At 41.5% G+C, this 14,758-nt stretch overlaps 2 protein-coding genes across 12 annotated transcripts in view; one reads left to right on the top strand and one right to left on the bottom strand.

Annotated features, from left to right (window-relative positions):
- pum2 (pumilio RNA-binding family member 2) overlaps positions 1-8,672 on the bottom strand; it is a 36,960-nt gene extending 28,288 nt beyond the window's left edge. For 4 of the 11 annotated variants that reach the window (XM_031581146.2, XM_042709860.1, XM_031581149.2 and 1 more), the window contains exons 1-5: positions 7,581-7,866; positions 5,287-5,647; positions 1,738-1,806; positions 1,006-1,111; positions 410-597 (exon numbers count right to left, since the gene is read on the bottom strand). In XM_031581146.2, the coding sequence (XP_031437006.1) occupies positions 410-597; positions 1,006-1,111; positions 1,738-1,806; positions 5,287-5,634 (711 nt within the window). In that variant the 5' untranslated portion in view covers positions 5,635-5,647; positions 7,581-7,866. Of the gene's footprint in view, positions 1-409; positions 598-1,005; positions 1,112-1,737; positions 1,807-5,286; positions 5,648-7,580; positions 7,869-7,908; positions 8,263-8,578 lie in introns of those variants that run through there. The other 7 variants (XM_031581152.2, XM_031581150.2, XM_031581148.2 and 4 more) reach the window with 6 other exon arrangements.
- A 357-nt stretch (positions 8,673-9,029) lies between these two features.
- Positions 9,030-10,904, top strand: LOC105907285 (rho-related GTP-binding protein RhoB-like). The gene has a single exon (XM_012835583.3). It carries the CDS (start codon positions 9,226-9,228, stop codon positions 9,814-9,816), a length of 591 nt encoding a protein of 196 aa, XP_012691037.1. The 5' UTR covers positions 9,030-9,225; the 3' UTR covers positions 9,817-10,904.
- The last annotated feature ends 3,854 nt before the right edge of the window (positions 10,905-14,758 follow it).

Here is a 14,758-nt window from a genome sequence, read left to right as displayed (position 1 = left end):
TGTGTATGGCAAGGTTTGAGCCACCATCTTTCCCATTTACAGAGAGAGGTCAATGTATGCACACCAGTGTGTGATCAAAAACAAGAGTGGTCAGCTAGGGCGCGCATGCTTTTTTCTGGGGGTCTGCGGCAGCCTGGCTTTTCTTCACTCTGACTGCATACGGAACTAATGACAACTGACTGAAATAATCGAAGATGCGACGAGCTGATGAATTGAATCAGGTGGGTCAGAGAAGCACCCAAAACATCCAATGCAGTGGGTCCGAGGGAACAAAGCTGAGAGACACTGCAGCAGATGTATATCTGTGGTTCATTTGGGGGACCAGACTGGCATGAGTTGCAGGGATGGGACTTAAGTTATGTTGCGGTAAAGTTAACAGAATATTCCAGGAGGACGCCCTGTGACTTACGAAGCCTCCGTTGCGGTAGCGTCCGTCCATCTTGTCACCGGGGGAGGAGCTGAGCACGTACTCCACCATGCTGACACCCAGGCCGCCGCCCTCCGAGCGCGGGGACAGCACCGAGTTGGCATCACCGTTCCCGTGGAAACCCTGGCCAGGTCGCCTCTGCACCATGATGGGCTGTGATACGGAGTGGTCTGATGGAAGATGAGGAAGGAAATGATGGAGGAGAAGAGAGGAAGGAGAACAAATTATGGAAGATAATATAGGGGAGAAATAATTTTGTAAAAATATTGTATCGTCCCCCATATATCATGAGACAACCAAAGTATTTTTCAAAGATGAATAGCACCCATATTTTACACACCAGAATAGCGCAGTAACCGCCACAGAAATGTAAACTCCATTGGTGCTTGTTGGGCGCTAATGTTGCGCTCTCCCCATTAGACCAGGCAAATCTTGCAATACATTTTCATACAAGTAGATACTGTCTGTATGTTAACAGTTAGAATAGGGATATAAGTGTAGGTATGAAATCACCTATTGGCTACCTATAATCAAGGTAAATAAATAAGAAAAGTAGTGAATAAATAAAAGGGTCTTACGGGAGGATCCCCAAGCGTTCTCTCTCCACTCTTCTCCCAGGAGCATCCCTTTCCTTCCATCTTTGGGCAGCTCGTCCGATTCCCACAGCTTTTTAGCTGGCAGCAGCTTTCAAAAACAAGAGCACCAGTTTTATTTTTTAATCCCTCGAGAAAACACACAACAGAAGCACTATCCCATTAACAATCTGGTTTATTTAATGCCAAATTGAAATTTCAACATGACAAATTAATTTCCTTGCCAATTGCAAAGGCATCACCAAAAGCCCCAAGGGAGTAAAGCCATGAAAAGCAAATCTGACGATCCCACGTAAAGATCAATGATAATTCTTTATCATTCAGTTCTATCTCCAGACACAACAACAAAACAAATGCTTTTTAGGAGGTGAAAGCCCCTTGGCAATACACCTGGTGAGACGGCAGAACCAATAAGGTTCTTTCCACAGCATCCAATGCAGGCTAGCTATTAAATCACTTTCAAGAAGGAAATATTACCCTTTGTGCAAGGGAAATGAATCACACTTGCCACAGAGGGATGGCTGGATACACACAATAATGCTGACTTCCTGACACTGTGTCTGGCTCTCAAAGGCGCGCGCACACACACCACACACACCACACACACCACACACACCACACACACCACACACACACACACACACACACACACACACACACACACACACACACACACACACACACACACACTTTCCTCAGGCTCCGTGTGTAACCTACCTCGCCCATCCCACGAGACTCTAGAGCCAGGGCCTGGAAATCGTAGTTCATCTCATCCTGAGCACGCACCTGGGGAGGGAGGAAAACAGAGTCAATAATTACTGTTGTCCTTTCAGGCTGTACGGTTATCACCGGTCTGTGGGTTACATTCAGACCGTGCCAAGTTGTAATGTACACATACTGACATGTACAGTGAGATTTAGTGCCATACTTGTACATACAATATCTACAAATAGTTTAGGTGAGCTGGCTTACAGGCTGGTTCAGTGGCCTGATTCTGCCAAGAGCGTTCGTTTCATTACTTAATGCCATTTTTTGTATCTTGTTAGAAAGCCTACAAGTTCCCTTACTGCAGTTTTAAACAGTGCTTCCGAAAAAGTTCTGCCATTTCTGACGTCTGAGCACCACAAAACACCTTTGACACTGAAATCGATAGCTTTTGCTGAAGTTTAGATCTCTCATCATTACGACTTTGTTTATAGATCACTGAAGTGTCATTTGAAATGTCCAAGTATGTTCATTTCTTTCCTTTTTCTAATGTTCCCAAAAGGTGTTAAATAGGGTTGAGGTATTGTGACTAGAGGGAACCTATTTACCAATTTATCCCTTTCCTTTTGTGTGTGTTACATAGCTTTTTGTGCATGTAAACGGTCTACTAAGTTAATAGAGCCCAAAGTACATGAGTAACTCTCTCCCACAGAAACCACTTATTCCAGCCCTTTTCCTTTGTGACAAGATGATGCAATCTCGTAACACAATCCTTACTGCCTGCCTAGTTGACCAAATCAGAGCACACTGGGCTCATCAGCAGGGGGGCTTAATGACACAGGAGTTCTACAGCGAAATATGTACCTGCCGTTCCAGTCTATAAGCATGGCGGCACATGCCAAAAATGACGCCATTTCTGCTGGCTCATTTGGTTTCAATTTGGCTGGTTGTGCACTTCCCAATTTTTGTCAGCTAGCGCATATAGCCAGGAACTTTTAGGACTTGTCCAGTTTAATCCACATATGAAAACAGGTGATCCAGTTGAACTTAGACTGTCATGTCTAGCCTAGGCTACTTCACTGTGCTCCATTTAGCACATTACCTCTTCTTATCCTGCTTCCAGCAGCTAATCCACAAATGAACACAGGTGATACAGTTAACGGTCATGTATATCCTACTGTGCTCTAAATCGGCGCATTTTACTTTCCAGCGGTGTAGATGCCATCTTTCTCGGCAGCGACACATATTGTTTAGGAGAAGACTGCAGCGACTCACACGTGCACCAAGTGCTGGCATAAAAGGTTATGGCGTTGTGTTGGTGCACACAACGACCAATTTGTCATCCATACTGGACGCTTAACAGAGCTTTTGAGACAACGGGTGAATAGAAAGATACAATATGAGAAAAATGTGGTTTTGGAACATGTAAATCTATTCTAGTAAACTCCCAAAATAAAATGATGAAAATCATAAATGAGCATAATAGGGCCTCTTCAATCTCCAGAATATGGAAAGACTGCCATCAGGCCCAAGCTGCATGAGACACTATTCATTTTCCTGCAGAACACCCGCATTAAAGCTGTGCCAAAACAGTAATAAGCAAAGTGAAATCAAGAAGTGATTCTTCCACCGCCACCACACACTCTGTGAAATATCTTTGGTAATATTTAAAGAAGATTAACAAGGCAAAATGCTGGGAACTTTCTACGATACTGTAGAAGTAGACCGAAAAGGTGGGGCTACTCAAATTCTACGGAACCCTTTAAATCTCTCTCAGCCAGAGATCAACCTGTGATTGGTTTATAAGTGTGCCCACCATTTACCCCACTCTATTGGGTTGTCAGTGAATACTTAAAAGATTAGCTATGTATAACAGTGAAAAAAGTCAGTCTGTAGTAACCTTGTTTGAGAAATGGCAAAAGTGAACGTTGTGAATTGAAAGCCTTTTGGGAGTGAAGTCAGACTTTTAGACCCAACAGTATATGTTCCAGGGCACTGTTTTATGACTATAATACACATAAATCATAGGCTTAATAAATCACTTGAGTTCCCTTTTCTGTTGCCAGGGTAATGGAGGACTAGTCTGTGAGTTTGCCTTAACCTCACCTGTGACATTAATTTTGTAATTTAGGCAGCTGTAGTCTACTCCATGTATAATTCATTAGATACAATCAGCCATATTTTTTTCCAAATAGGCTATACTGTGAGCTGCAATACACCACAAACATCTGTGTACAAATAATGATTTCTACTTGCATTTGCTCACAAATTAAGAATGTATAGTTACAGTATAGCAAAGACAGACATTATATATTTTAAACAATTTAATTTAAAGTAATAAGGCTGTAATAGTCACTGAAAGACTCCTCCAACATATTCAGCAATCAATTTGTCGTTTTCCCTTGAAGGAATCTTTAGACAAGGAAGGGAAAGAGGCCGGTTTGTGAAGCTAAAAACAAAATGGGGGGAAAATGTATATACGAGCTATTTACTTCCTATCTGTTGGGCTTTGGTGAAGCAGTGGGCTAAGAATGAAAGGCCATATGCTTACACATTAGGGAGTTCCCTTCCTTTGTCAGTGCTGACATGAGATAGCAGTCCTCCCTGTTAGCTTTGTTTAATGGGGGGTGGTGAAATCAGTGACACAGATACTTAAAAAAGAAACAAAAATCACATTGCTGGACACATGCCAGGCAATCACATACCAAAAGCCGTATAGATTAAAACAGTCGCTGTACATGATTTCCTTCAGGGACTCCAGTGGTCTCACCATTTGAAAACAACTTTGATTGTGCGGATAGGATCACAACATAACTGCCATATACAACTAGAATATGAGGCCTTTCTTGCCATGACAACATTGGCAGGCGAGGAAATTTGTTCTAAATCCAGAGCAGAATTAGCAAAACTTCAAACACTAAAAATCAGAAGCTGAAAAAAAGAAAGAGATACTTTCTTGTCGCTACCATCTCATCTTCAGAGTTAGGTAATTTTAGAACTTTGCTCAGCACTTGGTCACAGTCTCAGTTTTCACTCACTCCGTCACTGTTTTTAACTCCCAGTTTAAGCATATTCCTTTGGCCCCTGAATCATCCTCCAAGTCATCCGATTTATTTAGATAAAGATGAGAGCGCTTGGAAAGCAGAGGAGTACAGAGCAATATGTTCATTGTGACACAGTGAGAAGATTTCAAGGGAGAACGCCTGTCGCTTTAAATGACACCACAGAAACCATCAGTGAAAAATCCCAATGAGGTCTGGAGTTATTCTGAGTTATTCTGTGAAGTTGTTTTGTGAATACCAAAGGATCTCAAAAAAGGAACCAGAATGACCTTTCTGATATACAACCCTCTGTAGCCATATTCTGTTTCTTACTCCAGTATCAGCAAGGGACCAACTTATTCTACACACAAGCTGGTTAGAGTATGTATTCCCCAGCCCCCATAATGGACATGGTGGACATAATTGTTGCTTTGTCCATGTTAAATTGCCTGTAGTTTCAGGATATTTCTATACACTATTCATAACTGTGGGCAAAACTGACATTGCGGCCAAGTCATACCTGATCGACATGGTTGCCATCCCCAGTGGGCCAGCGGTGTTTGCTCGTGGTGCAGCCCCCAAGCTGTTCCCCAGGCTGCCTCTGGAAGAAGTACCCGACGGTGGCGTCGTCCTGGGAGCGGCCGCTAAGGGGTGGCTGTGGTGTGCCCGGAGTGGGGTTGGTCCCTCTGTCCATGCCCTGCAGAGGGTGTGTGCCGCCAGGGCCCTGGACGCTGACGGCGGCCAAGGAGGCACCGCTGTGTACCCTCACCCCTACAGTCTCAGGGGCACCATTTGTGTGCAGCATCCCGCCTCTTGTCTCCTGCCAGGCAACGTCATTCATACCTAGGATGCTGCATGGAACGCTCATTCCACGGGGAAACCTGGTGAGAAAGAAAAGGTTCTCTTGAAAAAAGTTTCATCTGATTACACACACACATAAATACATACATACATACACACACACACACACTGATGGGCTGTAGAGCACTCATTCTTTCTCTACATAAATACATACATACATACATAACTAAATAAATAAATAAATACGACAGAAAACAGTTCGAAAAAGGCTCCAATAATAGCCACATTAAACTAGAGAACAGGAAAAAGATACTGTATGCAACAGAGTATCTGCCCTACCCAAGCGAACTACAACCTAATATCAACTACACCAACTGTTTCGGACTTTCAGGGTTTACAATAATGGACACAAGAGACAGCCTTTCCTTTGACTAATTTCGACAATTTGGCCTAGCAGGCCTAACGTTACATTGTATCTTCAGAGCTGAATCTGACAAAATATGCCCAACTTAAACCAAACCAAGGACTTCACGACTACAGCTATGTTTGCTGTGTTATGAGCATAAAAGCAAAAAAATGAAATTGCACCAGCTCAGTCTGAAGGCATGTTGACGGCTAGCAAGGTTGGCTAACCAACAAGGGGGTAAAATGCTTTCGCTTAAGACATGCTGTCAACATTAAGTTGCAAATATGTTAGCTTCAGTATAAGGTTTGAACGCAAATGTCAACTTATCTTATATTAAGTGTAAACATTGGCCATCACTGAAATAGTTAACACTCATTACGGTGATATAACCTATGCAGCTAAGAACTAAATATCTTGGTTATTACCTTGCAGCTAAATAAGTAACGTTAGCTGGTATACAATAGTAGCCAACATTAGCTAGGCCAGTTCAGAGCATTGTTGAGCTAAAAATCTGATCACAAGTTAATCGAGTAAAATCAATCATCAGCAGGTCAAATAACACGGTTTTCTGGATGGCTTACTGCCGATGTGCTATGTGCCAATTTCACTACCGTTATATAGGGATCAATGGGCAAATTGAGAGATGGTTCAAAATAAAATGGCGAGTTGGATCTCTGCAGATAACAATTAGCTAGCTAGCTGGCTGGCTAGCGAGTTACATATCTATCTACACGACAGAAATAAGCTTCCTAGCCAGCTAGCTGGTCGTGCTTGCTTTTCAGCCAGGTAACGTTAATGTAAGCAGGCGAACTAGCTATCCAAGTTAGAAAAGCAAACAAAGGTAGCTACCGCGTTAAAAGAAAAAAAATCAATTAGCTACTCCGGGTAGTTAGCCAGTGACCAAACTAAATGACGGACTAGCCTTGATTACCACAATTGAGCATTAATGAGGGGAAGAATCACATTTCCGATAAAAAGCTAAAGTGCTTGCTAGGTACCTCTGCCAGGCTGACGTTACATCAGCTAACGTCAACTAGCTAGCAATATTTTACAAATCGCTAGCTAGCACTCTCTCTCATGACACGAAACAAGACAATGTGCGTAGCTAATGGTATCTACTTACAAACCCACCTATATAGCTAACTTGATATCCATGTTCGCTATGTGGCTTCAGCCATGATTCTACATACCTAATAACTGCTGCCGCCGCTAAAACCTAACGAACGCTAGCCAGCAAGCAAAGCCTAACCTTACCTGGCTAACCAACTGGTTTATTTGCCCTAGCAACAGCTAATGCTAACATAATACAGAATGAACATATAACGTGTTTAAATGAACATCACCCATTCAGTAAACGAGCTTGGCCTAATTCAAAGGTAAGCTAACTAGAATGAGTGGAGAATGTAAGCTAGCTTCTAAAAAGAATGGTTGTTGAGGACAGTAAGCAAGCGAGGTAGCTAGTGAACAGGCAAATCAAGTTTAGCTCGGTAACATTAGCTTTGAATCTAGCATACCAACAACACAGCATTAGCTAACGTTAGCTCCATGGCTAGATTATGTCGGGCAGATACAGCAAGCTTTGTTAATAAAACAACGAAGCATCTTACCTTTTAAAGTTAAATACTTAAAATGATATATTAAAATGTATCCAGTTAAAAGCTATTCACATGCTATTAGAACATATCTCTAGGCCGTATGTACAGCGTTGAAAGATAGAGCATCACCCAAATGCCGTCTGGAGAGCATTAACAAAACACCATCGCTGCTGGGTAACTACACCACTCACTAACAACATGGCCCCCCTCCAAGTTCTAAACAGAGGGGCCTTACCCGCTAAACAAAAGGGGGAAATACTCAGCGACCAAAGCAATAATCCACGTTATACCTCCAGATTATGTATAATATGGCACCAATTACAATATCCTTAGTACTTACACGCAGTATTTTTCGCTGAAGACCGACGTTTGAATAGACCCTGTTGTCGACAATCCAGCTATTTTGTTTTGTTTCCGTGGAGATCGGTGTTTTAATGATTTAGGTTTGAACGTGCTAGCTATGTAGGAGTTTGGAGTATCACGCTAGTGCCCTCCCCGCAGACTGAATGCATATTGTAGGCTAGACCTGCGCACTAAAATGTCAGGTTCGCTTAAACATTATCAATTAACCTGAAGAACATAGATCAAATGTACTTTTTCGCCAACGTGGGCTTCGATCGGCACCAGGAAGAACAAAAGGCCCGTTCGTGAGCATGTGAACTTTGGCCAGAGATGCGCATCTGCATATCAACAGATTTTCTGTTTTTGGTCCTGGCCTGTGCCCCAGGCAGTTTAACAAACAATTATATTAAAAGATGAATGCACATTTTTTTACTGTCTGCAATATTACTTGACTTTTTATACAAAAATATATTTTTGCAAGTACGTAAAATACATAAATCATGTTAACATGCGAAAACTTTGTGTAGGCCCAGGGCTGATGTGGAAGATACATTTTGATTCATGCTCACGTTCCGTATGTATAATTGCTCTTGACTGGTGCAGGTCGAATCTCCTAAACCCCTATATAATCTTAACCTAAAGATTGTTTAGACCTCAAAGTTCCTCACCTTTAGCTATAGTTGTTTACTCACACCCCAAAGCAATATGTTTTCAAACTGACATTACCACCATCTCTTCATTTAGCTAATATAGGCCATCACCTATCCCGTGTACAATTATTCCACTCTCTCAATTAATGGGCTAGCCTACTTTCAGTATTGTCAAGTTGAATGTCTCAAATGTCGAATGTTCCACGTCAGTGTTAATATTTGTTATTGTGGCTTTCAATAACTGTTTGTATTCATATTTATTTTCTTTGGCTAGATAATATATCCTAATCATGATACTGATTGTGAACTGTCTTCCTCGAGGCACAGCCTTCTGGTTCACGCATACATATCCCAGAGTTCAAATGGCTGTCACAATGATAACCCCGCCTCCGACAATATTAGGGACCAATCATTGTTGCTTTTGTAAAGGGTGACATCACTTCCATAGTTCCGATTGGATTGCTATATTAAGAAAGCATTCGATCCGTTATAAAGCGAGCGAGTGCAAGTACGTCGATGTGTAGCCTACAGCTGTCTACATTTTGGGATGGTCTGAAAACGAAGCTACTGAGTAACCCAAGGAGTGAACACGTTTTCCATCAACCAAACCAACTGTTGCCTTTGTTGTAATAGTCAGTGTTTCTCAGTTGAATGCGACTCTAGCCATGGCAGATATTCGCAAGAAATTGGTCGTGGTAGGAGACGGTGCTTGTGGGAAAACATGCCTCTTAATCGTGTTCAGCAAGGACGAGTTCCCAGAGGTCTACGTCCCAACTGTATTTGAGAATTATGTCGCTGATATCGAGGTAGACTCCAAACAAGTGCAGCTGGCTCTGTGGGATACTGCTGGACAAGAGGACTACGACAGGCTCCGGCCGTTGTCCTATCCGGACACTGATGTCATACTGATGTGTTTTTCGGTGGATAGTCCAGACTCCCTTGAAAACATTCCTGAAAAGTGGGTGCCAGAGGTCAAACACTTTTGCCCAAACGTCCCCATAATTCTAGTGGCTAATAAAAAGGACTTACGGAACGACGAGAACGTAAGAAACGAGCTGTCAAGGATGAAACAAGAGCCCGTGAAAACGGAGGACGGAAGAGCCATGGCCGTGCGCATCGGGGCGTACGACTATTTGGAGTGTTCAGCCAAAACCAAAGACGGTGTACGCGAGGTGTTCGAGACCGCTACACGCGCCGCTCTACAGAAGCGACCAAGCCCAGCTGGTAGTTGCACAAATTGTTGTCTGCTATTGTGAGGACTTTACTGAATAGCCAAATAAGCATACAATGAAAGCTCGTTGCCTGAACGATTCTGACTATTATTGCCACGTCCTGTCTGGTGCCCGCCTATTCACAAGGCTCCTTGTGTACGGAGTAATGATGTCAGGGGGAAATTGTTAAACGGCACTGGGCCTACTTCGAGACAGCATCAGGACTCTTGTTGTTAAATCTTTGTTTTATGTGCCAAGAAAGTGAGGCGCATGGGGTATGGGCCAATGTAGCCTACTAATTCCGAACAGGGAACAAAACAGTAAAAGTGGCACTCTACTGAACCATTTCGTATGGCTGGTGTTGTAAAAACACTCTGACAGAAAATACTGTAGGCTACTATTTGTGGGAGGGTGGATGCACATGTGTTAAACAACCTTTTTTGTTGACCGTAAATATTGTTTAAATGAAATATTGTCTGCGACAATTATGCTGCCTATAGGCCTAGCCTTCTTCAAGTAATTGAAGCCTAATGTTAGTGGATTTCTGAATTAAACAAAACCATTCACTACTTTATTTCACTGGACTTTTTTCTTTCTTTTTTTTGTTTTTTTTTCCAAAGCTGCTCTTGCAAGTTAAAGGCATTCATGTTTTATGATCACATAGCAGGCCTAGGCCAAGTTCTAGCATAGCAAAAGCCTGCTGGAAAACTGACTGCAACTTGTCAACCATTGTCTGCTATGTGCCACACTAAGAACACTTTTATAGTGCAATACTTTTGTATCCTCTGTGGATGTATCAACATGGACTTTAAAAAAAAAAACTGAAACGTCCTTAATTTAAATTGCCTGAATAAAGACCACTTGTATTACCATTAAATGTGATTGGTCCTTCCGACAGGATGTTGGGCAATTTTTGGAAGCTATAATTCTGTGACAAAGAATTGTAATACTAACAGTCAGATTCCATAAAACCTTACAGCTAAGTGACCTTTGCACTAAGTATATGTATGGTCTACAATAGGGTGTCATAAATCTATACAGAACTGCATTAACCTAGTTGTACCTCTATAATACAACGCTTGGGCAAATCTGTGATTTACATGTTACATGATTAAATGTATTGCTGAAATGTACTCAAAGACCAAATTCATTATACTTGAAATGCTCAGTCAAAGGACTATATCTTTTACATATTGTTACATAAACTATGTTATTTGATATTGACAAACACCGGAAATAGCATCTGGGAACACCTGCCGGAAATAAGAACCCAAGTAAACAATAAACAGTCTGGTGATGTGGTTTGGATAAACGGGGAAACTGAATGACTGGGGTTTGTTTTAAGTCTGACTGATCTCTCAGGGCAGTGTTATCTTCCTTCATGTGCATGACTACCAATGTCTTTGTCCACTTACTCAACTGTTATGTCTGATGTACTATAAATAAACAAAGCTTTCCAGACTGATAGGACCCTTACATAATAACCACTAGGTTTGTGTGACAAGCCTAAAATTACTGTATTGCAATTCTGGACCCATGTTTCTCAAACCTATTACCATTTACAGAAATATCCACTCTCATTTCTTTTCTGACAAAACTGTCGTTCACTATCCAATTTAGAGGTATTTATTGTGTCAGTTGGGCAGAGTTCATGAGATAGCCAAATAACAATGTAGTTTAGATTACAACACATCTCCTAGCTTAACAAAACTAATTCCACAACGTTCTTGTTAAAGCTTTTGCATGACTATTTACATACAGCATGACACCAGTGTTACTGCATGTAACAGAAAGCTGCACTATTATGGACCTTTGAAAGAATGAGGCCTCTGTGTATTTGAAACCATTCTGATTCATCACCACTGTAATCTCTTGAATGTCATAGGAATCTTTCAATTAGACTGTTTCAACTGCAACTTAAATGAGAAAAATAATGGCATATTTATTGTTTATTTACATGAATTTATGTGAATTTTATGTTCACACTGACATAGGTGCAAGGCTTTGTTTATCTTCTGGACACGAAGTGATCAACAGAAATAATACCCCTGACTCACCAGAAACAGACTGCCTATTTTTTTCTCTCAAGGGGGTTTGTATTCCTCACCACCTTACCTCCTGAAGATTCCCTCCTTCTGAAATGTTTTAGGCGATGCTTCTGAATTAACCATAATATAAAACACAACTTGATAGTTTGAAAGCACTGATGTCTAAAGCAGATGGCATTTTCAAGCATGAGAGCACTTTTAATGATTCACAGAGTGACAGCTTTCTATTTAGACCATGAACAAAAACAAACATCCACAAGGATTTCGGTTTACTACACTGTGACTTCACGTACAACAATTTGTTAGCTGCCTGTGTCTTTCCTCCTATATCAACATAACCTAATTGAAAGTTTCCTTTAGTTTTCAGGGCTTCCTGTTACATAACTACCGTATCTAACGGAGTTTTCAGACTCGTCATGAGCATGTGGTGGACATGTGGTGAGGGAAGCTGCATCCACATGTTCCACAGCCCGAACAGCCTGTCATGAGGTTCCCAGTCATTGGACAAGTCTGGACAAACCTGGAGCTGCATTCACACACTGTGGATTCAAGGAGCATGTTAGTTTGATTAGCTTGTTTTTCAAATGTACCAGCATTTATAGGTGTCAACGGTAAATGGTAATGGACTGCATTTATATAGCACTACTTTTCTACTCATAGAGCACTCAAAACGGTGCTGATATCTTTTTAGAATGTAGGTGTGGTCCACTGAAACTGCTTTACAGGGGGAACTGTAGGAAAGCTCTCTTGAGCTGGGTCATTTTGGCCAAGTTCTAGAGACTTGTGTGAGGAAATGAAAACATTTCCTTTGGTATGTAGGTGTGTGTGTGTGTGTGTGTGTGTGTGTGTGTGTGTGTGTGTGTGTGTGTGTGTGTGTGTGTGTGTGTGTGTGTGTGTGTGTGTGTGTGTGTGTGTGTGTGTGTGTGTGTGTGTGTGTGTGTGTGTGTGTGTGTGACAACCCCTCTGACACTATTAGTGTTAGTGTTCAAATCTTTCCTCTGTGCACTACAAAATAAGGGCTTGATAGTGGGATATGTTGTGTAAACACAGGTGCAGAAGTAGAGACTGGTGCTGTACGTTTAATACTATGTTTCCCTGTGGAGTGTATATTTTATGAAATATGAAACAAAACAGCTAACAAACTGAACACACAGTTCTGAAACCTTAATGCATGGGGCAAAAAAATAACCTAAGTAAGACATTTCAACCTCTAATGCAATTACATGAGAGATGCAAACAAAAGAAATCCAATCTCTCTTCAGTTAATTTGGATAATAGGGAAGGAGGATATTACACAGAACAGGTCCCCATATGGTCCAATGGTAACTAATGAAGAAGTGTTTATCAACAAGATTACAACTCCCCCCTTCCACCCTCCTCTTGTCTTTTTTGAAAATAAATGAGCACACACACACACCAACACAGTCTATGCCTATGAGCCAGACCATATGTCTTTCAAAAAGGATGCCAACACCATAGTTACATAATAAATGATGAATAAGGCAATCATTTATATTATTTTATAAAAGCCACTGTTGTGCACACAACACAACTGTCACCACAGTCACCACAAATAAACAGTCACATGGCCTTTTGAAACTGAGTTGTGTGGATGGATGTGTCTGAAGCCCAACCCTTTTCCAGCTAATTTATGCTTAGGTGAACCCGTCATCCTGAGATTTACCTAGAGCATTTTACAGAAGATTATGTAACCCTGATCAGCTAAGAGGCTTGAAAGGGGTGGGCGGCATGAACGAGTCATTGACTGACAGCGCTGTACATGCAGACAGTAGAGCGGCAGACATTACGGCAACATCCCCTCATTCTTCTCCTCTCTCCGGCTCCCTGCAAGCCCAGCGGGAGGTCACTTATTGTGCAAAAAGAGTGCAGGCCCCACTCTTTCCCATTTACTCCAACATCAGATGGGGGGGGGGGTTCATGGCCATTGACTTAAAAGTCACATTCTTTCCCAACATGACACAGTTGCCCTTGACCCTTTTGTTTACATTCAGGAAAGGAACAGAGTGTCCAATGAACACCCGTGCACTATTTTGCTTTGATCTCTTCCTTTGGGCTTTGAAAGCAGAGTAGAATGGAACTAGTCAGATCTAAAGCACACAACAAAATGAATGGTCATAGGGTACTCTTACAGCGTTACTCAAGTGGTCAAAGCTGTTGACCAGTTCTGGCACACATACACACAAATATCAACAATCATGGGAGTGTCTGTCTAAAAAATGGTGTTCCTAGAGCAATACCACAATGAATGCCTGTTCTTGGCGAATATTGTTAATCAGTCCAATGTCTGTTGTATCACCACATTGAGATGCAACATAGAGGAAACTTTCTCTTACTATGCAGTTTGGCTGAGGGTAATTTTGCCAAGTACAGGCTGTTACTTGACCCAGACAAATTATACAAAACTTTCATCGTTGTGTTTATGAGGCTACTTGTGAGGATGGTCCTTTAAAATTATTACGATTTATTACCAACGCATCAGACAGAATTTCACTGAAAAAAACAGCACTGCAAGGACAGTCCCAAAACCATTTAGCAGCTTTTCACTCTGTAAATCCTGAACAGAGGCTTAAAAAAGAGATATGGATTTGTGCCGTGCTCTGTGAGATCGAATCTTTCTGTGATCAATACTAACAAGTGCAATTTTGCCTTTAATTGCAGTCATGGAGAAAGAGGGCTGCTATACCAGATTTCATTGAATTAATCTGATGTTATCATTTCCTGGATACAAAAGCACAACACACACTGAGGCATAGTCTAAATTTGTTGAAGTAATTACATTGCACAACTGTGTTTGAACACATGTTATACAAGTAATGCTGATTGAATCAAAGGTGACTAACGGTGGATTAGCAGACTTTAAGAAAAAGGAAAAAAAAACAGGAAGACCTCATCTTCCGAAGAGTGAGAGAGAGGCTCTC

The sequence above is a fragment of the Clupea harengus genome, chromosome 15, assembly GCF_900700415.2.
Source record: "Clupea harengus chromosome 15, Ch_v2.0.2, whole genome shotgun sequence".
Lineage (NCBI taxonomy): Eukaryota > Metazoa > Chordata > Actinopteri > Clupeiformes > Clupeidae > Clupea > Clupea harengus.
This window is presented reverse-complemented; position numbering and strand designations above follow the sequence as displayed.